This window comes from Lutjanus erythropterus, chromosome 2 (assembly GCF_056507025.1).
Source record: "Lutjanus erythropterus isolate fLutEry1 chromosome 2, fLutEry1.hap2, whole genome shotgun sequence".
Lineage (NCBI taxonomy): Eukaryota > Metazoa > Chordata > Actinopteri > Lutjaniformes > Lutjanidae > Lutjanus > Lutjanus erythropterus.
Genome location: NC_139318.1, coordinates 38,457,500 through 38,485,023, shown reverse-complemented (window position 1 = coordinate 38,485,023; position 27,524 = coordinate 38,457,500). Strand labels below are relative to the sequence as shown.

At 39.3% G+C, this 27,524-nt stretch overlaps 1 protein-coding gene across 2 annotated transcripts in view; it reads left to right on the top strand.

Moving 5' to 3' along the window:
- lactbl1b (lactamase, beta-like 1b) overlaps positions 1–22,613 on the top strand; it is a 39,413-nt gene extending 16,800 nt beyond the window's left edge. For both annotated transcript variants that reach the window (XM_084739216.1, XM_084739226.1), the window contains 5 exons: positions 1,101–1,207; positions 3,881–4,038; positions 13,733–13,980; positions 18,771–18,876; positions 21,324–22,613. In XM_084739216.1, coding sequence (XP_084595342.1) covers positions 1,101–1,207; positions 3,881–4,038; positions 13,733–13,980; positions 18,771–18,876; positions 21,324–22,302 — 1,598 coding nt within the window. In that variant the 3' untranslated portion in view covers positions 22,303–22,613. The remainder of the gene's footprint in view (positions 1–1,100; positions 1,208–3,880; positions 4,039–13,732; positions 13,981–18,770; positions 18,877–21,323) is intronic.
- Positions 22,614–27,524: the final 4,911 nt, after the last annotated feature.

Below are 27,524 nucleotides of genomic sequence, written 5' to 3'. Positions count from 1 at the left end.
ACCTGTTACATGATGTTTTAAAAGTGCAGGATTCTGAGATATTTCCTCCAGGCAACATTGCTGTTAAAGTCCACTAATAGTGCCTGTTGTTGCTCCGATTGTTTTTCTATGTGTCTGACAACATTATGGAAAGAATTCCTGCAGTCAGAGATGTTTTTTTAAAGTCACTAGGTGACCAGATTCTCTTGATAAAAACAGCAATTTTACCTGTCTGCTCTACCTCTGTCTTGAATGGTTGGTTTGTTTGTGATCTAGGCAGTTGTAGACCAGAGAGGTAAAAGTACTGGTTTTGTCAAAGGAGTCTGGTTGCTTTGAACAGACCAATTTAGCAGCTGGGCATCCTATTCCATATTAATGTCATATATTAAGAATAATTGAGCGGACGTACTTGGACAGCAAAGCTGCAGATCAATTTCACTTGTGTGCTCTCGCTCAGTACTGGACTACTTTCAAAGCTGTTGTCCCCATCAGTCACTTTGACGTATAAACATATGGAAAAAGGGTCCATGTTGAAAAACCCTTTAATTATAGCACCTCATCGGGCTCCTTCGCGTCAAACAGAGCGCTCAGCCATGATGCTTTATTCTCCAAAACACAGTCCAGGTTTATGATCTCTACATGATTCTATAGAGTTAAAGTAACATCGGGTGACATTATTATTGTGACAAAGCACAGCTCCACGGGCTCTGATTCATATTTTCCAATGTTCACTGATGCGTCTTTTTATATTCTAAAAATCTAATTTTTCATGTATAGCAGGTATTTAGAATGAAAAGGCAAACGGTGGCCTGAAGCTACAATGAAACACATTGAAATATCCTCATTCATCCAGAGTTCACAGTGAGACTAAGCTGCATCTCATTTGATCAGCCAGTTGTATATCATACATCCTGTCAAATTGTATGCCGTAAGATCAATGGGGTTCATCAGGAAGCAGAGGGAATTAATGAATCCTCAAGCCTGCCAATTATATCACATTATATGGGCTTTTGTGCTGTCCGATACATTATTCTATGAAATACAGAGTGGGAATTACAATATGCTGTCCCCGTGTGCTTCTCCTGTCTATTCTCTCTTCTCATCTCCAACCCGCCGGTCAGATGAAGGGATGGGTCGCAATGCCAAATCGGAGATGATGTGTCCTCGTTTCCCCGAGCCTCTGCCGCTGGAGCACCCTATCCCCAGTCTGAAAGAGGCCCTGGAAAAGGTGAGAGGAGCTGTCCATCGCGCACAGACTTGTTAAATATGAGGTCGAATCACTCAAGTCAAGTCTGAGGAAATTTACAAGCTGACCACAGTAATCCTTCACACCAAATGCTGCCAGAGTGGACAGAAGGAGATTAAAGATATAGTAAATGAAAAACTGAGTGTCTGTCCAAGCAAAAAGGTTGTGTTTCTGCAGCAGTGCTCCAAACACATGCAAGGAAATATACTGACACCCATTAGGGAAACAACGGCATGTAAGAATAGAAGAACAACATAATTTTAATCATTAAAGTTGAACAGAAGTTTGCTACATTTCAGTTTGTCTGCACCGAGAAAACTTCTTTCATCTCAAACACTTAAAGCCATCCTAAAAATAAAAATCAGGCTTACAAACTGATTTTCATTCCAGTGAAAGGTTATCTTTTGGCAAGTTCTGCCTTTTAAGCAACTTAAAAATAATTCGAAACTTTCTTTGATTAATTTTGAAGAATCATTTTATTTTACCTTCACAAGCAAATGCAATGCTTTGTCCTAATGTAACATAAATTATAGAACTGTGCCCATTAAACTAGTACCTTTGGCAAACTGCTGGGACATCAAAGTAATTGTCTGGCATGTCATATTGCAGTTAATAAGAAACCCTTGAAAGCTCACAAAATAAAATCTAAAAATATCTCACCTGTCAGTACAAAAAGCATGAGTGGTTATGCACTAGATGGACCCAAATGCAAGAGTCAAACCACTGGAGTGGTGAATATTAAAAAGGATTTATTGCAGGGGTAAGAGGAATGGAGGTGGAAGGAGCACAGAGGCAGCTGTCTGAGGCAGACGGGCAGTGTGGTATGGCTGGATTACCAGAGAGGGAGACGGCTGAGGAAGGGCGGGGTTCATGCAGACGGCCAAACAGACAGATTACTTTGGTCCTGGAGTGTAAGGCAAAACACAATCAACCAAAAGGAAACACACAAGGGAAAAATAAGCCATTACGAAAACTAGAAACTCAAAAACACGAGGAAGACCTGAGGTAGTAGTGCAACTGCTGACAACTGAACAAACTGGCGCCAGACAAGTTGAAACACTGCAGGGCTGATGAACTGGCTGAAAGCCGGTGAGCAGGTTGGGAGTGATGATGAGCTGATAGGACACGGGTGATCAGGGAAGCAGAGCCGGGAGCGAGGAGGGAAGCCACGCCCACAACAGTAACGCACACAAAAAAACGGACAAGGGGGGAGAGGGAAAAAGGTAGGAAGAAATGCAATATATTGGATCTAAATCACCTTTAAAATCCAACAAAGAAGAGGAAGAAGAAGTCAGTGTATTACAGTTGGTGGCCAGGTCTCCAGTTTGGAGAAGCAGAGATTAGTACTAGCACAGGAGCTAAGCAATATGATGCTGTGGACAGAGTCAGCTGCTTACAAAATGCCCACTAAAAAATGTAAATCAGTTTAAGAGTACACTATATATTCAGAATATTTTCACCCTATTACCATCGAATTTTAATTTGTGTAAATTCATATTTCTATAATTTTGCCAAATCAGTCTGGTGGCTTTGGAAAGAGCAACACTTGACTTGTACAACTGTTATTTCCCATCGGAAAAGACTGTTTGACAGCGAGGTAAAGGGGTGAAAATATTCTAAAATTAGTGTACACCTGAACTGATATAGATCTTTTTAGTAGCTATGCTGCTTCTCTGAATTGGGGACGTGCTGACTGTCGTCTGCTGTAGGTGATTTTTTTTCAGGTACAGTGTTTTGACAGCAGAAAAGCGAATCAGTCATGTGGTTTATTGCGTTCTTTATCAGTAGATTATAAATGTACATTATGGAATTTCCTCAAGTATTCACCAAATTTCTCTCTGGGGTCTTGAGCTGCAAAATATTACACACTTTTATCTCTTTTGGCATTAGAAAAGTTATTTAAACAAACTCATCTGAGAATTTTGTCACAACTTAAAATGGAACTGCTTATCAGAAATGTGACAAGAGGCCCCGACTCCTGCTGCTTTTTGCGAGGAGTCACCAGCCAGAGAGTTTGGGACTGCTTTAATATTTGATAATGTATTTGGTGTATAAACCTATTAAATGTCTCATGAAACATAGTGCAGTCACTATTTCTGATTTTTTTCCCATACATGGAAATGCTCAAAGAAACAAGTAGCTGCTGTCCTGCCAAGGTGACATAAAAAACAATTATGTTGTGTGTGAAAATGAGCACAATTTTATAACTTTTAGCATTTTTAACATTTCCGGAAACATTACTGTCAGGTAGAAATGTACATTTGAAACAAAAAAAAAATCATCATCAAGCAGTTAAAATAGTTACAATAACTGAGACAAAGGTGCTTTTCTTCAGAGGGAAGAAAAGTGAACAACCTAAGTGGGCATAATGGCAGAGCTATTTATGTTAAGTGCCAGATTCATATTGTTTTGTCAAGAGGAGGGAAGACTGGTCCGTTCAGCACATTTGTGATAAATACAACTCTGGAAAATTACATGAGAAAGGTCCAACTTCACTTATCCCACTCTATAGAGTCTAACAATGATTTCAGATTTCTATTCTTTAAAACATTTGTCACATTTAACATTTATGACATTACTTTAGTTTTTGAGTTGTTCTTAGTTAGTCTTGGTGTCTGATGTCCAGAATACACATCCTGCTTCTGTCTCTTACAGGTGGACGTTTTGCTTCGGCAGACCGTCAACCCCATCAGCCTCCCCTCTCTGTCGGCCATTGTTATCTTAAATGACACCGTTTTGTGGACCGGCAACTTTGGAAAAAGGAACAGCAGTGACCCTCACTCAGGACCCCCAAATGAATACACGATTTACAGGTGAGTGCTGCTCTCAAAACTACAGCACCAATGAAGCAAAAACTATTTCTTTGCACTGGTTTGGGCAGCCTTCATGAGATGTTTTTTGATGTGTGCACTCAGGGAATATCGATCAAACTGGTGCCAGTTTATTCATTTTAAGAACGGTGTTAATCTGTTTTTGCAAATCAACACCTCAAACGTCACAGATGTCCCTTCTGATAACTGAACTAAGAATAATATTATATGGATGGCTAAACTTTATTTATGTAGTTTTGAAGTCATTTATATGGGAACAATTTAGCACTTTAAAAGTTACTATGAGGCCACTAAAATATAAAAAGTCAAATAGAATCCTAACTATAAATTACATATACATTACATGTCTCTATTCCCCGGTGTAGTACCACATTACATAGTTCTATCCACTTAACTTCCTGGGTATTAATAAGAGAAAGTGATACTATCTTCTTCCCCAACATGAGTGTTGAAAATGTTCTCCACACTGTAAGGATTAACATTTTGGTGTAGAAACAGCCTTTTGAATTATTAGGGCCTGAGCACTGAACGCTGCGAGAACCTCAGTGGATCGGCTTGGATTCTTCTCCTTTTTCTTTTTCCTTTTCTCTCTCTTCAATCGCAGTTTTGTGGGACTAAACGTGTTTGATGGTGCATGAAATTTGGCACATGCATTAGTCATGGTGAAAAATTTGGTACAGTATAGCTTTTGGCAGTTTGCATGCCCAAATGGCTTGGCCGTGTCCTCTAAAAAGCAGATATGGACGAAAATTGGTGCACACATCACTCATCAAACACTCTTCTTCTGTGGAATTTCTGCCAGCAAAGTTTCTTTAGGAATTCACCTTTGTATGCTTATCATAACTCTTTCTCACCAACCAGTTTGCCTTTCATTGATTCTTTGTCTGCAACATAAGACATGTTGCTTCCTGTGCTGCAGAGGAAGCAATGTGTTTTCATTATGGGATGAGCAGTATTACATCATCCTAATTCACTGTAATGGATACATAAGCACGGGATATAAATATTAGTCAGCCAGTTCACATCTGTGCAGTAGCTATAGACTCACACTGATGTGTTACTGATGTTGCAGCATGATGGGGATCATGCTGAGAGACTAACTCTGAGAGCTCATAACTTGGCCTAAAAAAAGAAAAACCTAGCATGAAGTCCTGCAGTAGCTTAGAAGGGATTTAGGGAATTTATCAGAGCAACTCTGACAAGGAAGGGACAAAACTTGGCCTATTTGCACAATAGACTGTTCACATCCTAGTTGTTTCATTTATTTGATTCTGATTATTTAGTTTGGAAGTAATTTTAGTACGTCCATAGCACCCCAGAGTACCTGTTCTGTATTTCACTATAGCGCCCAACGCGAAGTGCGTTGGTTCAGGGGGCTCCCTGAAACCCCCGAGTGGAACACTGATTCCCGTCTAATTATGTGGTATAGTAGCCTGTAGTGATGCTCCACAACACACAGGTTGTACGCCAATACTACAGATTCGCGTTGGATGGTCTGAGTAAATAATCAGCCTCCCACTTTCTCTCCCCTGCTATCTCTCGCGCTCTCAAACACACACACACACGGTGCTGCAGCAGCGGTGCTCACAGCAACCAGTGTATCCAGTACGCTCTCATCTCAGCTGGTTGGCGCTCAGAGTACAACTAAACAGGTTAAATCCTAGAACTGTGGGCATGTTTTTGCACACAGTGCAGCCAAACACCAGGCTGAAAAAAACAGTCTAGACTTACACCTGAAGGCTACTGTTGTGTTAAAATTCATTGGTTAGATGTGAAGGATGAATCATTTGTGTGTGTGCGTGTGAGAGAGAAAAATGAAGGGTTGCGCCTGCAGGTTTATCTATAGATAGATGCTAATTGCTGGGATCTGTATTTGGTTTACTGTCAAGTTCTGCGTTTTGTGTGAGTTCAGATTTTTTTGGTAATTCTTGTAATATGTCATCACTTATCAGACATAACGATCAGGATATGAAAATGCACCTGCTGGTATTCTTAATGTTTCCGCTGCTAAATAGCGAGATATACTCAGCTCTCACTGCCACAGACAGATGCTGCTGTCTTGGGGCAAGAGTGATATAGAGTCAGTAGGGACAAGTAACCAAGATACGACTTTTCCACGTGTAAATTCAGCAATTTTCCCATATAAGTTTCCAATAACACTACCTACTGCCACATTACTGTTGTTTGGTCTTAGAACATAGTTGTGTTGGTTAAAGTATTATGACTTTCTCTTCCTTGAGGCAGACTGAGATTTATTCCTGTTTGCAGCGGTTTTAGTGCTACTTGTCGACTTGTCGACTGTAAATGATTTGTCTGTGTGATCACTCTGCTGATGAAGGTTGTGAGAGACCCAAGTCATCAATCTGGTGATGGGTTTCATTTCTGGCATTATTGCTGCAGGTGGGAGATTTATCTGCTTTGTCAGACTTTATTTTCTCTTGTTAATTTATTATTAGCACTGTATGAGTATATCTCTAATGAAAACAAGCACAAACATTATCCCTGCATGATCTGATTTGTTGTGTTTTTGTGGAATTAACTCTGTCATTCAGTGTTTGGAGAATATTTCTCCAGCTTGTTTGTCTTTCTGACATTTTCTCCTCTACTGAGAAAAGTGTCCAGTTGGAATTGGCAGTAAAAGTTAATTATTGTAAGAACACGGTGCTTTGATAAAATTAAATTGAAGTAAATTAAATAATGAAAACTATAATTAAAAAAAAGACCCCAGCTACAACAGATTTTGGAGGATCCATATTTCTGTGGAAAACAAAGAGAAAAGGAAAACAGGACCTGGAAGCAGGTTACGAAAAAGACATTTTGAGAGCAGAAAACGAGATGCTGGTGACTTGAAAGATTAGAATTCTGAAACATTTATTGCTAAAACTTGATGTTACAACATTACCTTGAGGATGATCAGGACAACACAACTCTCCTTGACATCAGCTAACACAAAACATAAAGTTAGTTGTTCTGCATTGAAATCAATGAGAGGGGATTTTTTTTAATGATCTCTAACAAATAAACATGATAAAATATTGTGCTGGGCATCATAGTGATTTTGTAAAATGGTGAGCTATATTGGTCTCCAATGACAGCCTGAAAAGAAGAGAAAGAGTTTCACAAGGAATCCATCAAAACAGGCTTTTGATAAAACTAAGTCATAAAAGGTGAAAAGTTTTAAAGCAGAAGATTAATTGAGAAAAGGTGCAGATAAATTAAATGATTAAAATGGCAAAAGAATTTTTGAGTCCACTTTGAGGTCAGTGAGTGTCATTTTTGTTGCCTGAGCAGTCGGTGGAATTTGCAACACACCTGCCAATTTTGGTAAATTTACATCTCACAGTTTTTGCTGCACACTTTTAGCAGTAAAAAAAAGAAAAGAAGAAGACGTATATAGCTGCAAGCGGCAATGAACAGGCTCCAAGCAGACTGTGAGTATTTGGATGCTCGTTGTAAGAAGCACAACACATAGTCATGCAGCGGTTGTCACACTGTCGGCAAGTGGGACTTGGCTGCACTGGGCTTCAATGTCCTTGACCTCTGGATCCCCAGAGAATGTGATCTTTCGGAAAAAGTCACATCATTCTGCTGGTTTCAGGCGTTCTGTCAAATATTTCAGTGAGGTTTCATCAAACACTGAGCGAAAAAGAAAATGTAGTGCGTGCACTATAAATTACAGCAACATATTAAATATCACTGCAGACTCACTGTTTGACTGATCTGAACATAATCTGAAACACTCGATATCGACCATCTACAGAATGTCTGTTGATTTTGGTCAAATTTGAATGAAGACTTGTGGGGATACAGTTTTGAACCACAGGTTGCAGTGAGACAAACTTTTGTCTTTTGTTGTTATAAGTCACGCCCACTTTAATCAGTCAATTCATGCATTGACTGGGTCATGACCCGAGATCATGCAAAAGATCTTTGTAGGAAGAGATACAAACAACCCCCCCCCCCCCCCCAACCAGTGATACGCAATGCACTTTAATATGTTAGCTTAGCAAATGCCCCTGAACATGTGTCTAAATTTTCAACTTGACATCTCATTGCGTTCATGAGTTATTACATTGTTAACTTCAGATCACAAACAGATCAGAAAGTTTGCAGATAGTCTGCTTTTACTAATTTCACTGACTAATTGAGAGAAGACGCAGACGAATCAATAGATCGAAATGGTGAAAGAATTTAGATTCTACCTTAAACACTATTTGAGAAAACTGTGAAGCTGTAAACTTGTTTATTATGTGGTGGCAAATGAGGGTCGATGCAGAGATGAGACAGAGGCAGGACCTTAGTGCAAAACAGGAGCAGTTTTTTTGACAAATAGAAAGCTAGAGCAATGATACACGACTTCCTTTTCTAACGTCTCATCTGTGTATGTGTGTGTGCATGTCCTTGATTGAAACCAGATCATTTCTGAGAACCCCGTCCACAGATACTCCATTATTTTGCAACAGATTGTGTTGTGACCCATCACTTGCTCAGGTACACAATGGCATGTTCTTTCCAAAATAAATTGTCACTTTTAAGTCTGTGCACAAAAATAGTCCTTCAGATGTCTGTTTGAGGTAAGGCACTGTATTACTGATCCTTTGGAAAAACCACACAAACTCAAATTTGTATGTTTGTGGTGCTTCCTCCACCCTGGACAAAAAAGGGGTTCTGCACTTTGCTTCATTTGTATATTTGAAAGGGACAGAGCACATTAATGAGTATCTGTATGAAAATACATGATGTAAACATGCCAGATTTTTAGCAAAAATTATAATTTACAGGCGTAGGCACTTGAGAGGAGAGTTGTTTGTAGCCTGCATCGATGCAGATTCTGCGTCCCACTTTAAGGTTGATTGGTCTGGAATGACACTTAATGAGGCGGACCCTCCACACAAACATGTAAATGGAGTGAGAGTGGGCAGTGAGAGGGTGTAGGAAAAATGTGTGGTAAAAATCATAAAATGACCATGATATGTCATCAGAGATTAAATTAAAATACTGACAACAACACTACAGCCGGTATGTCCTCCTTTGAGATTTAGATCCCAGCACGTCTGTTTTTGTTTGCTTGTTTCATGTTTATTAAACTCATGTTTATCAAATTAAATGTTGAATGTTTGTCAAATGAGTACATGTCTGTTTATGAGTCGTGAGAAAGCATTAATAATCCTTTAGAAGGAGTAGATGTTTATAACTGAGTGTGTATTTTCAGAGCTTTTGTTTTGTTTGACAGGAAGTTGACAAAGACATAAACAGCTGATTAGCTTACAGTGTAGGTCTCATCATCGCTTGTCATTGTCAAAGTATAAGGTTGTGTTCGTGTGGGTTCAGTGTCCCTGCGGTCTTTAGGCGACTGGCCTGACCTTCGAGTCTGGAGAGAGGAGGGGATGGGATGAAACAACTCGCTTCAACTGTAAGATTCGACCAGTTTAACATAACTATCTGTTGCTTCAACTCACTATTTGGACTGTAGGACTTATGTATTTCTCCTTCCTTCCTGTTTTAACTAAAAAAAGCTAGTGTATGGGCTACCTTAAAAATTTAAGTTGACTGAATTTAAAAAGAGTTTAGAGTTAGAGGCAACTTTATAATGACTCAAAACAAATAAACACTACAGTCAAATAAACTTGATATCAGCTTAGCTTAAACATATTCAGTGAGCTTGAAATATTAAGCTGAACAATTTTTCTGTCACACTGATGAATATTTATAAAATTTACCATAACTTATTAACTTTTGATTAACTAATTAAGTACTAACCTTCATCATGGTTCACAACGTTTTCTTTATTGTGAAAACAAAACCATGACTTGACTTAAACTGTATTAGAGACACGGTATATTTTCATCATCTATGTGTAAATAAATAAGGGTTTTCTTTCTCACACAATGCATGCTGGGACGCCTGCTACTGATCGTAGTTTTACAAACTTACTTTAATGAGTTGATTGAACTCTGTAAAGTCCATTCATTATACTCATCATTTCAAGTCAAAAGACTTATGTTTATAGGTTCTGAAGTGGTCTGAATGTAAAAAAATAGAAACTTTAAGTTTAATTAACTTGAACAAATACAATTTGTATATTTACAATAAGTTACTGAGAAAATATTAGTTTATTACACTAAATTCCTGCATGATTTTTGGCCACACTTCATTTTGCAGTACACTAATTACTAAATTAGAAAAAAAAAGTTGAAATAATATATTTTATTAGACAGCAAACAATCACAACTTCACCCTGTAGACCAACCCCATCAGACTACAGAAAAAACTGCATATTTATCAGTTATTGTTAAGACCAAATAAGATCTCATTTGGGACACATTACAACAGATCCAGAACAGATACTGTAAATTGAGCTGTCATTTGCCATTGTTTGACCCTTACTAAACTTCATTAGGAGATAATTAGGGTCTAATACAATATATTATTTCTAATTTCTTTGTCTAATTTGATACGCAGTACGACTACGACCTGTTAACCATCAACCATCTAACACTTGCTAATTAGAGCTAAAAAAAAAAAAAAAGTATAGCTGAGACTGATGGGAATGCAATTAGACAGATATTTGATCAGAAACTGAATTATTGGACAAATTAAAAATTAGACGGAATGACTGAGCGAGATGTCAGGGGATCATTAAAGTGCAGTTCATCCTGAAAGGGACGTGAGTGTGTGCTAAAATCCATAGCAATCTAATAATTGCTGAGATATTTTAGTCAAGCCAAGGCTAAATTGTGTAAAAAAAAAAAAAAAAATTTATAACTGTTTTTCTGCCAGATAACTTAAAAAGGTACTAACCTGTTTACTTTGTACAATTTGGTACAAAGTTTAGATCTACTTTTTGTTAAAAATGTGAAGTCTTCAAGCTCCTCCAGAACCTCAGACAACCTGACGACAACCTCACATTCACACGCTGAGTAGCTCTGTGGGTGTAAAATTGGTGACATCCTCTTTAAAAATTTGCGTTAGTAATTACAGTGATTAGTGACCAGTCACACAAAAGTACACATAAAATCAAATACAAATTATCTAAATGTAGTCATTAAATTGTTCTATGTGTCTAACACATAATGTGGAGTGCACGGCCTCAATCGATGTGCAGACAAACAGAACTTACATAACAAGCATCTCCAGCAGACGCAGCTCTTTGAAGACGTGACATTTAAAGTAGGTTTATAAAGATTTATTGAGTTCTTTCAGTTGTACCATCAGTGCACTTAGTCACTTACAGCTGCTCCTGAAAGGGCTGATGCCCCATTCAAGTAATTTTACCACAGTTTTTGCCGTAGCTTGACATTTTGTTCGGTGGAGGTGACGGCACAGCACATTTTGAAGATTAAACGTGCAAAACTCAAAAGTAAAGTTGCGTGAATTCAGAACATTTTGGCTCATAACCATGTTTTTGGAGATGGATTTGACCGGTAGAAATTTCTTTTACAGTGTTTTCTGTAAAACTGCCTTTTACCTTTCCACCTAGAGAGTCTTTTTCCTTAAGTTCCTGTACCGGGGATCTGGATTTGGATCATATAAGTTTGTAGCATTGCAGGTACCTGCAGACCAGACTTGAGCTTCGGTGGAGTCACAGGCAGAGGAGTATTTGAAATCTGAAATCTCGCCTTTTTCTTCACCTCAGTCTCTGGTTGGTTTAAACATATTTGAGTTGAAGAGATGATTTTTTTGACTGAAATACATGAACACATAGGTGAGGTGGAGGAGGGATAGACATTAAATGATCACCTTCACTGTGTACATATTTATTTTTACGAAGTGATAATGCAGTTGGTTATCCAGGGTTAGGAAGCGTAGGCTATAATAACTGATACTTTTTGCACAGTTCTGTGTAGTTTTTAACCTGTTGGAAGAACTGCATCGCCACGCATAAAATAAAATAGACCAGCTGCATAAACAGAGAGGAGCAGGAAGATGCCTACACAACTTCACTTGAGAAATGGGACTGTTTGTTAAAAGCCTTCAAAATCTAAAACAAACAGTACCTACACATGACTAAGGTATAAAAATCATCTTTGTTTTAAAAGTGATCTTTTATGAAAAAGTTGTGTCCAAGATTTCTTTTCAGCTCCATTAAATTTTTACAAAAACATGATTTAATCAGATATAAAAATGTTTAACTGTACCCTGAGGGCCCTCTGGTTTAAAAAACAAAACAAAAACAGGAATATCGCTCCATCACTGTTGAGCTTTCTATTTTTAGATGCATGAAAAAATATTACAATATCAACCATAACACATCAACTCCCTACCAACTATGCTTTGTAATGAAAAAATGTAATATTTTGTCAACTCTGTAAGATGTCAGCTCTGTCAGATTTTCTGTCTGACATACCATCTGGCAGAGTTGATGTCCACATTAAAAAAACATGTAATTACTAGGAGGTCGGCCCATTTCAAGGTTTAATCGCTCAGAGTTTGATCTTTTAAACTTTATTTTCCAGCAGGACCGAGAAGCAGAAATCAAAACCCTCTCAAAATACGGTTTCGTCCCAATTCTCAGGTACAAAAACTCAAAATCCACAGATCAGTGTATAACAGTGTTGAAACTACATTCATTTTGTTTTTTGAAGTTTTGTCATCATCGCGAGGTTGCCAAGCAGACAAGCCAAGACGGCAGGAAGTGCTGCTGCCAACTTGGAAACTTTCTCGCTAGATTTTGTGACTTTTCAGACCCTCTTGTCAAATTCATTTCCAAAAAGCAACTAGCGGCAAATTTAGCTACTTATTCAGACCATCAGGGAAAAGCCAACAAATGTATTTGCTCCACAGCTCTTCTGCCAAAAGCACCGGGGTCTCTCTCCCTCTCCTATTACACGCTGCACGGTCAAGTGGGCAGACAGCTTCTCTCTCACGCTTCCTTTCTGAATTAGCATGTTCTTATATCTGTAGATATGTAAACAGTCGGTTTGATCTTTTTTCCTTTCACTGAAGGGAAGTAGAAAAGGTGATCTCTGACTTGCTGCAATCCACATAACTATTTTTGGAGCTTATACTAGCTGCTTTAATTGGAAAAGGGTTGGCAACATTGGCAGGAAGTGACTGAGCGTGGCCAAGAAATCGTCCATGATATATCCCCCATAAAACCACAGCTTTTGTATTTTACACCTCTGTTTTTGTTTGCATTAAATTAACCATGTATAATGTGTTAATTTGGAAGCCTTAGAGGTTGTTACCTTTGGAGTTAGGCTAACCAGCTGCTGGTTGTATATGTTCATCTAGCAAATTTCCCAAAACATCAAACTATTCCTTTAAGGGTCCATGACTACTGTATAAACTGTATTATGCCATAGAACTCTGAAAAATAATGGTTTTGTGTAAATCAAGTCACAAATTACAATTTTGTGTGTTGCTACTTGATAAAATATTGTGACTATACTGATGATACATTAATTTTAAGGTGGCTATGGCTGACATATATAGTTTTTTTCACTTCTGTTCAACCAAACAAGCCCAGTTCTTTTGAAGTAAAGTCCAGGCAGAAGGAAAAAGATGTGAAATGCAGGGAATTCATTCACAGTCGAAAGCAAAGCAAGAGGGAGGTCACACATGAGAGTAACAGTCTGCAGTAAACAAAAACTGCGTGCCAATATAAATACACTCATGAATGATATTTTCTGTCAGATTAAAAAACAGTCACATCACTCTGTTATCTGTCTTTCAGAATTGCCAGCCTATCCAAAATCTTCCCGACGCTGATGCTGTACAGGCTGTGGGAGGACGGGAAGATCGGCTCCCTAGATGACCCTTTGGAGAAGTACGTGGAGAACTTCACCATCAAAAACCCTCTGGGGAAGACGCGAGACTCGGAGCTGAAATACGTGACAGATGGCCTGATATTTCTGGACAGCGGGGAGGTTCAGATCCGCTCCTCCACAGTCACCCTGCGCAGGATGGCCAGCCAGCTCTCAGGTACATACAGAAGGTTATGCAGAGCAACTTTACATGTAACTGTGATCCAGCTGCTCAAGGCTTTGAGATTTAATCAGATACCGTTTGTCCCCGAGGGCTTACATCTGCAGTACAGTTAGTTTTGTGTGAAAATGCTTTTCTATCAGCCAAATTTAAAAAAGCGGGGGCTGCATTTGAAACAGCGTTTTGTTGTTTTATAATTCTGGTGCCGGATATGGTCACATCTGCACCCACCGGAGCTGACCTTTAGAAATACGAGAGCAGAATACAAAACGGACACTTACAGCACACAAAGGAAGAAGAAGAAAAGGATTCTGGTTTTGTCTGATTAATACAACTGCTAATGAGACAAAGTCAAAAATACATGTTTTTTTTTGCCCCTGGGCTGTAGTGCAATTTATCCAGTTACATTTAGATTTTTTTTGGTGTGACTTGCAGAGTTTTGGAGATACTGACACACAGACCCTGTTGTGAGCAGTTTCATGTAGGAACTACTTTCTTTCTAGAACAAAAGAAAACAGTTCTGGCAGATTTTAAAGCAGTTCCTGTAGATTCCACTGCAGAAAGAAACTGATCATAACAAGGTCTGTGGATCATCTTGAATAACTGGGTCATGATTTTTGTAAATAAACACTTCAAATTGTTCAAATCTACTTTTGTGTTTGTGTGTTTTGAGCTAAGTGTCATTCTATAATGCTAGTCCCATTATATTGGAGAGAGTGAAGACATATCTACAGCTGATATCTTCAAAACTCACACCAAAAAAATCTAGATGGATAAATAGCACCATGGGCAAGACAAAAAAGAAAAATATTTTTTTTATTTTGGGGTGAACTGTCCCTTTAAAGGTAAAGCTACTGATTGTTCATTTGTTTAATAGCATCCCCATTAGTTGCATCAAAGAAACTAAAAAAAGAGGGTCGTTCCTTCATAAACCAGTGTTCTAATGCTCCACATGGTGGCAGATTTAAGATGAAGAAATCCCTCTAAAAAATTACAGAACACATTTCAGGGAAAAGCATGCTGGTTGATTTTTCCATATATGCGCATTTGTTTTTTGCTGTTGGTCTCCAAACAGCATCCAAAGGTCAGTGCGACCACGACACATCCTTGCATCACGCTTCAGGCACCAAGTGCCTGAGCGGGCAACAAAACAGCCTCTCACAGCTTCTCCATTAAAGGTGAGCTATTATGCTCATTTCAAGCTTTATACTTTTATTCTGGGACTCCATTAAGAGCTACTTTACATCATTCACAGTTCAGAAACAAAAATATCCTTATTTATCTTGTAGTGGCACCCCCCTGCCTAAAAGCCCACTTTCTTCTGATCAGCCAACTTCCGCAAACCTGCCGAGGGTCAGCGCACAGTGCTTCTGAGCACCACTTGTTTACTTTGTCTGCGTGCTGTAGCTGCAGCAGATGACTAAGAAAGAAATCCATCACGTGCTGAGATCAGCTTGTCACAAAAGTAGAAAAAAAATGTTTGAATGTTGTTGGTTTTTGGCAAAAACGTTGTTGCACTTTGTGGCATTTCATTACAGTGAGACCATTTTTTAAAAACTTGACCTCACTGTATAAAATGACCTATTGTGACCTGTAGGATGATCACAGCTTCATGAAACTTCACACTCACAAACAACAGACCTGGAGCATTTGGAGGAAGGAAGACTTTGTCTATGTCTACTGACAATAAGGGAGATTCTGAGCAATTTCCTGAACAGAAGTGATCACCACCCAATCTCAGAAAAATGCAATTCTTACAGAATAGTTTTCATCAAGGTCTTGCTGTCTTAATGTGATATTTTGGAGGGATTTTGGACCATTTTTTATATAAATTCTACAGTGGTCAGAAATAGTTGAATTTGGCCCTAAATCTGTGTAATAAATGCTACTAATCAACTGATGAGACATGGTCGATCATGAGAATGACCACCACAAAGCAGCAGCCAACAGCAGCTCTGCCAAAGACAATTACAGGCACACTTTACAGGACTCATGGCAAATCAAATTAAAATGCTCATCAAGGCAAATTTTAAAAAAAGGAAATTGCAAATGAAGTGAAATATTAAGTTAAGAATTAATAAGTATTGTTAACAAACTTACTCCTTCTCTCTTCCTTTTATTTCGATCTGCAGGCGGCTTTACAGTGACTGACAGGGCTAATGATTGAATATCACATATTCAAATGAAACATTTACAAACCTCCTCTGATTATTGATTGTGCACTGGAAGCTTAGCAATACATCAACAGGCATACTGAATATTGTATATTTTTTCTTTATTTTTCTGAGACACTTCTTTATCAAAGGTCATACAACTTTGATATGTTTTTTGTGGCATGAATAGAACTGGCACCAAGCAGAGCACACAATGTTGGTTTATGATGTAATGACCCTTCAACATTTCTTAGTTTCACTGGGGTCCACATTAAAGTACAACATCAACATACATCATACATGAACACTTGACAACAACACCACAGCCCAGATTCCCCTCGCACGCTCCCTGCGCCATCTAGATCACCCCGTACAAGTTCACAAGATCCAAGACAACATCTAGTCTCATCACACTATATCAACAAATTCAAAACAATATGGTCAAACAATATATTACACAGACAGACATACTCAAAGACAATATATCAGCAGAAATGATTATGATAATAACTCTACCAATAAACAGAATAAACAATAAAATAAAATAGAACAGAACAAAACTCAGTTTCCATTAGGAGGGAAAGCACAAAGAGAAAGTGAAAAATAACAGAAATAACTAAACAAAACAAGATGGGAAAAGTCCACACCAGGACAACAACTAAACTAAGAGACATATGACAGACCACAGGTGGCAGCAAAAATATGATTGCAGTTTATTCTTACTTAAGATTTCTGGAAATGAAAAGCAGAATTTCTTTCTTTTTATTTATTGGTTTTATACCTCAGACCTGAAACAATTAGTCAGTTAACTCTAGAGGCGCCTGAATGCCATAACTTAAAGCAATCATTTGGACCTTTGACTCCCAAACTCTAAATACCAGACTAAGTGATGAATGCATTTATTCTGTTAGTTTATCAGTCAAGACCACTTGTGCATTTTAAGCAACAAAGATGAATCTCCAGCTGTGCAAAATGTGACAATATGACAGTGGCAATTTCCATGTGGTCAATATGACCGCCTACAGCTGAAATAGGCAAAAATTCACATTTTCTTTGCCTTTTATATGTATATAAAAAAAACATTTTAAATGAAAATACAGACACACACATTGTATTTTCAGTTTCAACAAAGTTATTGCAAGTATAACTTTTTTGGGGGCATTTAGTGTGTCCTGTTTCATTTCTACACCGCTATCACAAATAAGCATAGTTAGATAGACACATGCATTTGTTATGATCACGAGTCAACAGCTTTGCTAAAACAGCTAAACATCAAGCAAGTGCAACAATACAACACATAACAAGCCAGTTAATATTAGATATCAGATCAGAAGCCAAACATCAAGATGCCCGGCAGCTTCTTTGCCCATTGAAGTTACCCACTTGCTTGGCTCCGGTTCTGTCACGATACTGGCACGGCTCTCCACCAGCACCCCCCCCACCCCCCCCCCCCCACCCCACACACACACACACACACACCCCACACCCCAGTCCCCAAAACGTCTCCCTCCAGGTGGTCCAGTGCTCCTGTGCTAGCAGTTAAACTGGCTAAAAGCTAGCAGCAGCAATCGCAGAGAGTTTAGGCAGAGCAGCTGAGGTACATTAGAGGGAGAGCAAGACAATATTTCTCCATTAAGTACGATCCAGTTTCACTAAAACCAGTGACATTATAGTTGGTGTGTTTGTACAAGAACAGGCATGCAGGGTGCAGAGTGGGAATGAAAGATGCACCATTCACCTTATTACAAGTCAGTGTAGCATCAAAATGATTCTGAAGTGTTATTTTAGAGTATAATAGTTACATAATGAAGTTTTAATAAATGAGTCTAATGCATTGCATGCAACATTTTCCTAAAAAAATGATGTATAGAATGTAAACAACCCTTCTCAATCATCACCACTTCTTAGGACCACTAGAAGTGTGTGGTGGTGTCTGTATCTGCAGAGACGCTGCCCTTTGCCTGTATTTGCTTATTTTGCTGTGCTCTGGACTCTCCGGACCAACCTAACACATTGGTGTTTGATGAGACAGACAAAAAAGAAATTTGAAGATGTTTGGCTTTAGGATATGAGCTTTTTTCTACTATTTCCTGGCGATTTATATAAGAACAACCACTCAACTGAAAGAATAAACTGTTTTTTTTGTCATTAAACCCACTGAGGTACTTAGAATTAAAAAAATTGATTAAAAAAAAGTCTTCTAGTTTGTATTTAGAGATTAGGTTAGGATACGTGCAACAGTGAAATTAAATATTTAACATCTGAGCTGCTCAGATGCATATCATACTGGAACAGTTACATTTATATATTGATGTAGCTAAAGAGTTCACAGGAAACTATTTATCTGAAGAAGTTTTTAAATGTTTAATACTTCAGTCTGTGAGCTGAATTAACATAAAAGATGAGAGTAACGCCTGAAGCAAGAAAAATCATAAATCTTTAAACATCCGAACCTGTCTCAGTTTATCATCGAGGCTTCACGGCTGAACAGAGATGTCTGAATGTGTCACATACCTATAAAGTGAAACAAAGTAAGAAATGTCTTGTGCATGCAAATTCAATCCATCTGTTGCTGTTTTTCTTTACTAATTTTATTATTTGATTCTGACTCTGTTTTATTCCGGGCTGATCCAGGCCTGCCCAGGAGACTCCGGGCCACAAATCTGCTTTGGAAAGGAAAAACACAATCGGCAATTAATCTGCTGCAAGATGATGTCCTCATCGCAGACCCAGGCACCAAGTGAGATCTGTTGTGCTGTGCTGATTTTAGGATTCAGTGTGTGTACATTTTTATATTGTGCAAAGTGGAATATGTATGTAAAACTGCATGAATGTCTTAATTCAGTTTTGTCTGTTTACTGGGCGAGATTTATTACAATTAGTGCAGTTTAAAGGTGTCTGTTCAAACATATTTTAGTGTTTTTCTCTGAGCCTGAAGGAAAAAACACAATGTTTCCCTGTTAAAAAATAACACACAACAATGCCTTTTCTTTTACATCAGTGTAATTTGACAAAACCTGCCAGGATTTGAAGCATTTTAGGGCTGAATTCTGATGTTGGCATTATTTCACAGATGCATTACACCAGGTCTCATTGACATTAAACAAGCTACACATCCCACGTTGTTTAAAAATTAACTTTCATTTTACCTGAGGAGAGTTTTTATAATTAAATGTCAAAGCTAACTGGAGCAAATATCACAGTCTGGCTGTACATATTATTCTGATTGGCAAAATATTTAACCTTTAAGTAGAGAAAAATGTTTAAATTAAATTTTAATCACTCAGAGACCAGAGCTTTTTTTTATTAATTCTGCAGGGGAGCAGTAGCCTTCTATCAGACTGAATTGTCAACTCAATTCCACATTCAGAGAAACAGCCTACTCAGTGGAGTGGGTGGATTTGAAGGTCTGGACTGAGACTCGGGGAGCTGCCTTTTGGCTATGAGCTCTGGTGTTTAAAATTTATCGGGTTTTGGACTTAATACGTCATGAGGGAGAGTGACCCTCCAAATTCTCTCTGGTTATTTATTTCATTTTATTTTCTATTTTATCAATTAAGTCACCTGACAACCACAAGACAACAGTAAATTAATGCTACAAGCTGAGAAATAGTCCGGCACATAAACCTCCCATAAAAACACACACAGTGTGTCCAGATTAACTTGTACAGACTAAATAAACAAAATATAGGATTTGTTAATTATTGAGCTCTTGAGCCTCTGGCAGGCAGATTTATTTACCTATGGGGAGGGCCAGGCTGTTTCCCCCTGTTTTCAGTCTGTATACTAAGCTAAACTAAGCTTAGCTAAACTAAGCGCCTTCTGGCTGTAGCTTCATATAGAATTTTCGAGGCGACATCATGATTACGTCACAGCGTCAGCCGGAAGCAAACAAAGAGAAGTAAGTCACATAATCGAGCTAAAATGTCATCTTGTAGTGTTGCTGTGTTTCAGAATCTAAGTACTAATGGCTCAAAATTGAAGTTTGAATACCAGCTGCCACTTCCAGACCAAAAAAAAGGAAACAGTGATGACTGGATATAAGACAAAAGCTGAGAGAGCGGTGACAAAAACAAAACAAAAACCAAAATGAATTCACGAAAGGAAATGTTCTTGCACCTATTAAACAAACAAAAATACAACCAATCGGCTCCTAAACTCTCTTTTACCAAACTAAGACGAGCTTTAATTGTCTCATTAACTAAAATGACAGACAGAAGCAAAATAAAACTCACCAAACCTGTCTTGGTCAGTCTTTCCGCTGTTCCAGCAATCACCAGCTCTGGTTTGGTTGAAATAAATTGTCCTTAATTCACTGTGTGCCGTTTTCCTCTCACTCATCCTCCCCGTTCCGCGGCCAACAGCAGCATCCTGAGCCCTGGAGCAGTGCAGAGCGGCGCCTGTCACTCTGCAGATAATTAAATTAGCTAAATAAAATGACAAAAATAAAGAAAAAAAAAAAAAAACCCCAACAACCACCCAGCCCTGCACAAAGCTCATCCTCTAATTGAGTGAGCGCGCACTGGTCTACCAGTCTGCTCCTACTGTTTATTAGGAACTTTTCCAGTAACACTCCCTGTCCTGGAGAGTGAGTCGTCGTACATCTTCAGATGAGCTCATATTTTCTGCAGCCATGTTTAAGAACTTGCTAGCTAGTTTTAACTCATGTGTTTACGGATTTTTTTCTGCCTCCACCTCAGCTCTGCCCACAAACAAAACATCTTAATATGAGGAAAATTCATCCAAATAGAAAGAGAAGAGTGGTGTCAACCCTCTCAGTTAAAGTCTTTTTTGGAGGCAGTAGCAGACTCAGTTTTAAAGCAAGAGTGAATATACTGGTATTGTATGAAACTAGAAAACATAAGGAATGTATTGGTATGTCATGCTAGCTTGCCAGGAAGTTCCTAAACAACTCTGAGGTATTTTCAGCTGGATGTTTGGCTATTTTTTAATAAATTTTAAGTGGTAAAAATGGTTAAATCTGTGGAATAAATGGTATCTACCAAAAACTGTTGCCATAACTTATAAGACATGGGAATGGCCATCATGCGCTTAAATCATAATATATAAGTTAACCCTCAACTAGTACGAAGTTTCAACTAGGAAAATAATTTCTTTATCATATTTTCTACATGAAAAAACAGATGTTTGAGACACTCACTGTCTCTTTAACTTGCTTCCTTCCAGATGCCACTACAGCAACCTCGCCTTCTCGCTGCTGGCTCACGTGATGGCTGAACGAGTGGCCTCCGTTGACTACCAGCGGTGGATCACGGACAACATCCTGGACCGGCTGGGGATGGAGGACACCGGCTTCGACATCACCCCGGGGCTGCAGGGCCAGATGGCTGTCGGGGTGTACTCCAACGGGAAACCAGCCCCGCTGTACGACCTGGGCTGGTACCGCCCTTCTGGTCAGATGTTCTCCACAGCCGCAGATTTGGCCAAGCTTGCCATGATGCTGTTGGGCGCTTACCACCGCAAGCTGCTGGAGCCAGACTCGTTGAAGATCATGCTGACCCCGCTCTTCAGGTGTGATAAGGACTACTTTGCCAACCGCACTGGGACACCGTGGGAGGTGAATGAGCAGCTGGGCTACGAGGTGGTGCGTAAAGATGGGGATCTGGACGGCTACTCCGCCACCTTCTCTCTGGTGCCTCGACTGAAGCTCGGTCTGGTGGTGCTAATGGCCGGCAGCCGCTCTCAGAACCAGGATGTGGTCACCAAGGCGTACAGCTACATCATCCCAGCCATAGAAAAAGCCTTTAGGGAAGCCAAGAGGGTCCTCACTGCTCCGCCAAACCCAGAGCCTTACATCGGCTTCTACACCTACAGCAACATCACCTTCTACGAGATCAAAGCCGGGACGGACGGCATTCTCACCATGCAACAGTTTGGGCCTCAGATTGAGGAGCTGATCCCAGAAAAGTACAGGACAATAAAGCTCAACTTCCTGGTCGACCGGGTGTTCAGAGTGGTTTTTGAAAAAGAGTACCCTTGTGTTTTGCGGGTTGGCACAGCCTCAGTGTCCCTGGAAGCCCAAGATGGCCAATTATTTAACTTCTACACGTTTGACAAGCGGGGTTTGTCCCCTGGTTTTGATGCGCCGGGACTGAACACGTATAATGTGGTCAGAATAGCCCGCAGGCCATCCTTCTCGAGCTGAACTGCAGCAGACTAATGCGTGTCCTTGGGGTAAACAGAAAGAAGACTGTGAATATTGAAAGACTAAATGGAAAAGTTGGGGTCATTGTGGCGGTCACAGATAGGATTGTGCTCTTGATTTGCAGAGAGGACAGAGAGGAACGGCAATATGTATAACTTGATGCACAGAAAATTAATTTCTCTGCTGAATGATGTGTGTGTCCGTCCTCGTCTCACTGCTCCTTCATTATGCCTCCTGACTGAACATCCACATTATGGTGATACGGTGCTTGTGTTTTTCCTGCTTGCATTTTAAACCGCTCTTACATTGTCTTGGTCTCGTCTGTCCTTGAGTTTCCATGAGAGAGAAAAGCAGAACACTGGCTCACAACAAACTCCTCTTGTAATCATTTACATGAATATTTACATACCTTTGTTTATTTTCAATTTTTGAACCATGATTGCAATTCCACGAACTCATCGGCTGATTCATCCTCCACTGGTGAAGGGAAAAATTGATTTAATTTTTTATGTAACTATTAACCATGCTTGGGGCAGGTAAAATCAGGACAGTTTCAAGGAAACCTGAATATGCATCACTTTTACTTAAAGGGACAGTTTGGATTTTTCTTAGTGGGGTTGTATGGGATTTGTCAGTGTGTTACCTGTACATGTGCAGTACATAGGCAAAATCAATATCATTTCAAGTATGCGGTATGTTTAGAATATTTTCACAGACTGCCTTTTCTGATGGGAAAACACTACCAAACAAAGCCAAATATTGCTCTCTCTCACTCAACCAAACTCTGCAGGCAAAATCAGTCATTTTACCTTGCAGAATATGGGAGCTGCTGGTCTGCCACTGCTTCGGCCTTCTAGTTTGTGTGACTTTGCTCAGTCTAAACCAACCTTTAAATACACTGAAGTCACGCAATGACTCAAAGAAACAAACAGATTGTGGCAGGAGTAGACAAGCAAGTTCTGAGAACTGCGAGGTAAAACGACTGATTTCATCAATGGAGTTTGGTTGAAAGCAAGAGAGCAATATTTGGCTTGAATGGCAGCTGTTTGTCGTCAGAAAAAGTCGTCTGACGGCAAGGAAAAGCAGTGAAAATATTCTAAATATAGCATACACTTAAAGTATATTTTTATTAAGTGGCCAAAAATACATTTTGCTGCTGACCCTGCCCACTGCAGTACATTGCCTAGCTTCCTGATTCAGTGTTCCTCTGCTTCTCCAAACTGGGGGCGTGCTGGCTGCCATCTGCTGTAGGTAATACACTGACTATGGATAAGTACCTCAAATACACTTCAAATACTCTGAACCGCCCTTTTAAACATGGAAGTGGAAATGCTGATTTAATGCTAACAGTCCTGCACTTACATGTGAATAAGACACAAAATATTTTGGCTCTCCAATAAGAGGCGATTAAGGGCAGAGAGGCTTTTGGTTGCCTGTGTGACTCTTTGCTGTTTAATCCCTAAAAATGAAACCCTGACCTCTAACACCAATATGAATGAAACACTGCCCAGATTGCTGCCAAAAAAAAAAAAAAATGAGTGTCCAAAAATAACCCTCATCAGGCGACGGCTGATGTTTCCTACCTTTCATATGAGATTGCCTGTCTGACGGCGTGATGGAAATGGAATAGATATTGAAAATGTTGCTTACTGTTGAAGCATCAGGTGCAACGGGTGATATCGAGAGAATGTGAATGCAATGCAGCCTAAAAATAAAGCTATTGTATTGTTCAGCTATGGATGATTGAAACTGGCATTTAACTATGTAATGCATTGTTGTCATAGCCCACAGATTGAAGCTCATTCAGAAGAATGGTGGGAGGAAAAATGATTAGGGTCAGGCAGTATGTGCGAGCCAATTCTGAAACAAAACTGTACCAACATGCAAATTATACCATGTGTTCATTCTCTGCTATTGTTGAAGGTTTGTTATTTGGGTGAGGCTTATGCAGCCTTCAGAAATGCAGTGCAATCATGATGATGAATAAAACTCTTCAGTATTATCCTACATTCATATTTCAGTCATGATCCAACAAAAGATCAAACGAAACCAGGCATTAACATCAGTAAAGAAAATAATAGCTACATGTGGACAGCTTCAACATTTATTTGTGTAGCTTTTAAATTAGGCATTGCACAATAACCATAATCAGTTTCCAGCTTTGCAACCACAGTGAACAAGAGCTTACTGTACCAATCAATCAAATCACGTACATGATCGTTGGCCGTGCAACAAGAGACAGAACGAGATTAAGTAAAGCTCACAGTAAAGCATTACATTCTTTGTTTACAAGTTCCACGGAAACACAGAAATACTTGAGCTGTTTTTTTGCTGCCCAGCAATACATTCTGTACATTTTCAAAATAAGATACAAACAAAAAATAATCAAGTACAACACAATATAATTGAGATCAGATTTGATTGTCCTACTTTCCCTCTGGGTTCACCCTCTAAGGCATATAGCAGTTACAGAATAAGACAGCAGGTGGGATATGCAGGCACTGTTGAACAGTATTATCCATAGAAACAAACAAACAAAACAGTTAAAAGATCACGGAGAAGCTCTTTAACGACATGTAATACATTTAAAGGAACAATTTGACAATTTGGACGGATGAATCAAACACAATGTAAGACTTGGGGTGCTTTCACACCTACCTCATTTGATCCACACTTTGCAATTTGATGTGAATGTGTGAAACCTCCCCTGGCCTCAGTCTGGATCAAACTGAACCACAGTTCAGCTTTTTTTCTAACGTGAAAACATTTGTTTTATGGTTCGTTCTTTCAGATGATTTACAGGAAGCTCCGGTGGGATCGTGAGAACCAGAAAAAGGAAAGACAACAAAACAAAATGAGCTGCAGTGGCACACGGGGAGAGGAGGAAACCAAATATTTAACTGACATTTGATCTGACAACTTTATAAAAATTCTGACTATGTTCAACTATTTTCTAAGGCTGGCTTTATATGGTGAAACCTTCACAAAATATTTGAGGCGCACTTGAAACTTGTGAAACTAGTTTCACGCAACAGCCAATCAAAATGCTGATAATGTGTCACGTGATGATGTCAAACTGATGTGGTACCATTCAAACTGATTCTGACTGATTCACCTAAATTTACAAATTATGACGGTCTTTTGGATGCTGCAGATGGAAATTATCATCATAGACTTCATGTCCAGCAAGTCATGCTGTCAACAAACAAACATGAGCACGCAAAGTTTGTTTACCAGGTGGCTAAAGTTACTCCTAACTTATTTATAGCTTTGCTTTGATATGAAGTTTTTATGAGGATCAGAGCTGTTATCTAAAATACAATCATGTATCAAGCTATAATTTCATACTAATGTCAGTGCTACAAAACAATGTAGACAGCCAGTGCCAGAAGAAAAAGCACACATGTCCAAAATTATGTTATCCAGCAAGAAAATGATATGAAATAAAATACAAAGATGCAAATGTAGTTAGCTTCACCACTTCATATAATCTTGCCAGATACAATAAAATCTAATCTAACCAGCTAATTTTACTGAAAAACTAGACTAGATTATTTTTTAACTGCTTTGTGTCACTGTAAAGTTGCATGGAAATTTGCAATTGGAAAACTACTTGTTGTTTTAAGTTTCACTGTGCAAAGCCAACCTACGAGGATGAGAGAGAGAGGAACTGGACTGAACTGATCCATTGTGCTCTGAATAATGACTTGAATGACTGTTGCACTGCACTTTTCTGTGTCTGAGGTTGTTTATTTCTCTATTCTAAGTCAGAAACTTGGGCAAGATCCATTTAGCTCAAGTTCTCAAACATAAACATACCTGTCGACTTGGCAATATGGTGGCGCACACAGAGAACAGCAAACAGTGTTACTCTTTCATTAATTTTACTATTTGTAGTGTTTGTATTGCTGTAGAAGATTTGTACTCCTCCACTCTCTTTTAAAGTGCACTAATCTGTTAAATCATCTGCTGCAGATGCTTGTTAAGTTCAGTCAAACATCAGTTTGCTGCAGGCGTCCATGTTTTCCAAGCAGATACACTGGGACTAGAGGTGTAACAATCGATTCGAGGGCCAACGATCTAACATGATCAATGCGAAGTGAAAACATCAATCTACATTGTTATCTTTAAGATTTTATTTTGGGATTCCAGCGCCACACTTCTGTATCACTGTTTCCACTCCAGCGTACCTAAACATTCAAACAGTACAAAGTATGCAAATGTTAACAATCTTTTACCACGCCCGTTTCAGTTTTTTATGAAGATCTAACATCACTTAGCTGAGTTGAATATCTTTGCAGGAACAATTTTGTTGCTGCAAGGAGTTTGTCCTGAATTGCATTACCAACATGAGCTCAGGTGGCTGGTGTGTCGCTCCTAGCTAAAAGAGAGTCTGCAACAAAAACTGAGTACAAATAGAGTTTTTTTTTTTCTACACGGTTATATCATGGTATGGTAGCACTATTAGCTTAGTTTGTCGTTCATAAAGCAAATTAAGAGTTACAGGTATAAATTATAACTTCTGATGTGGCTATGCTGCGTTCGTGTGGCTGAGTGAAAGTTAATCTGGACTGCCACCCAAACCACACTGCATCGGTCCCGTCTGAACCACTCCCACGGGTGATGGGCCGCGGGTGGGCCCATGTCGCTCTTTCGGGCTGAGCCCGGCCAGGTCCTGTGGGCAAAGACCCAGCCACCAGGCCTGCGAGCCCCAACCCCGGCCCTGGCTCCAGGGTGGGGCCCCGGTAACGCCGATCTGGGCGACATAGACATCCCTGATCTTGAGTCATTCTGTGCTGCGTTCGTGTGGCTGAGTGAAAGATAATCTGAGCCACAACAAAACTCTGTTAAAATGTCACAGCAGGGATCATGTGAATTAGAAAAAAAAACGTAATTAATTTTACTGTTTGGCTTGAAGGGAGGCAGCGAGACAGTGAGGGATGATTTTCTGGTTCACATGAACAGCCCTGTTGCTCTGCAGGAAACTGTCTGTCTCACGCTCTCCTCCCTCCCTTTTCCCTGACTTTTGCCGTTCAGATCTGTTACTGACTGCTCATATTTGTGACTGTGAAGACAGCTGTTAAAGACAGCTGATTGTCTAAAATGGGCAGATAATATCACCTTGCATCGATTGCAGGCCCCTGAATCAAATCAAATTTAAATTGTATTGTGCCAAACTTTGTAATATCAGCAAATATTGTATCGTTGTCCAATCGATATAA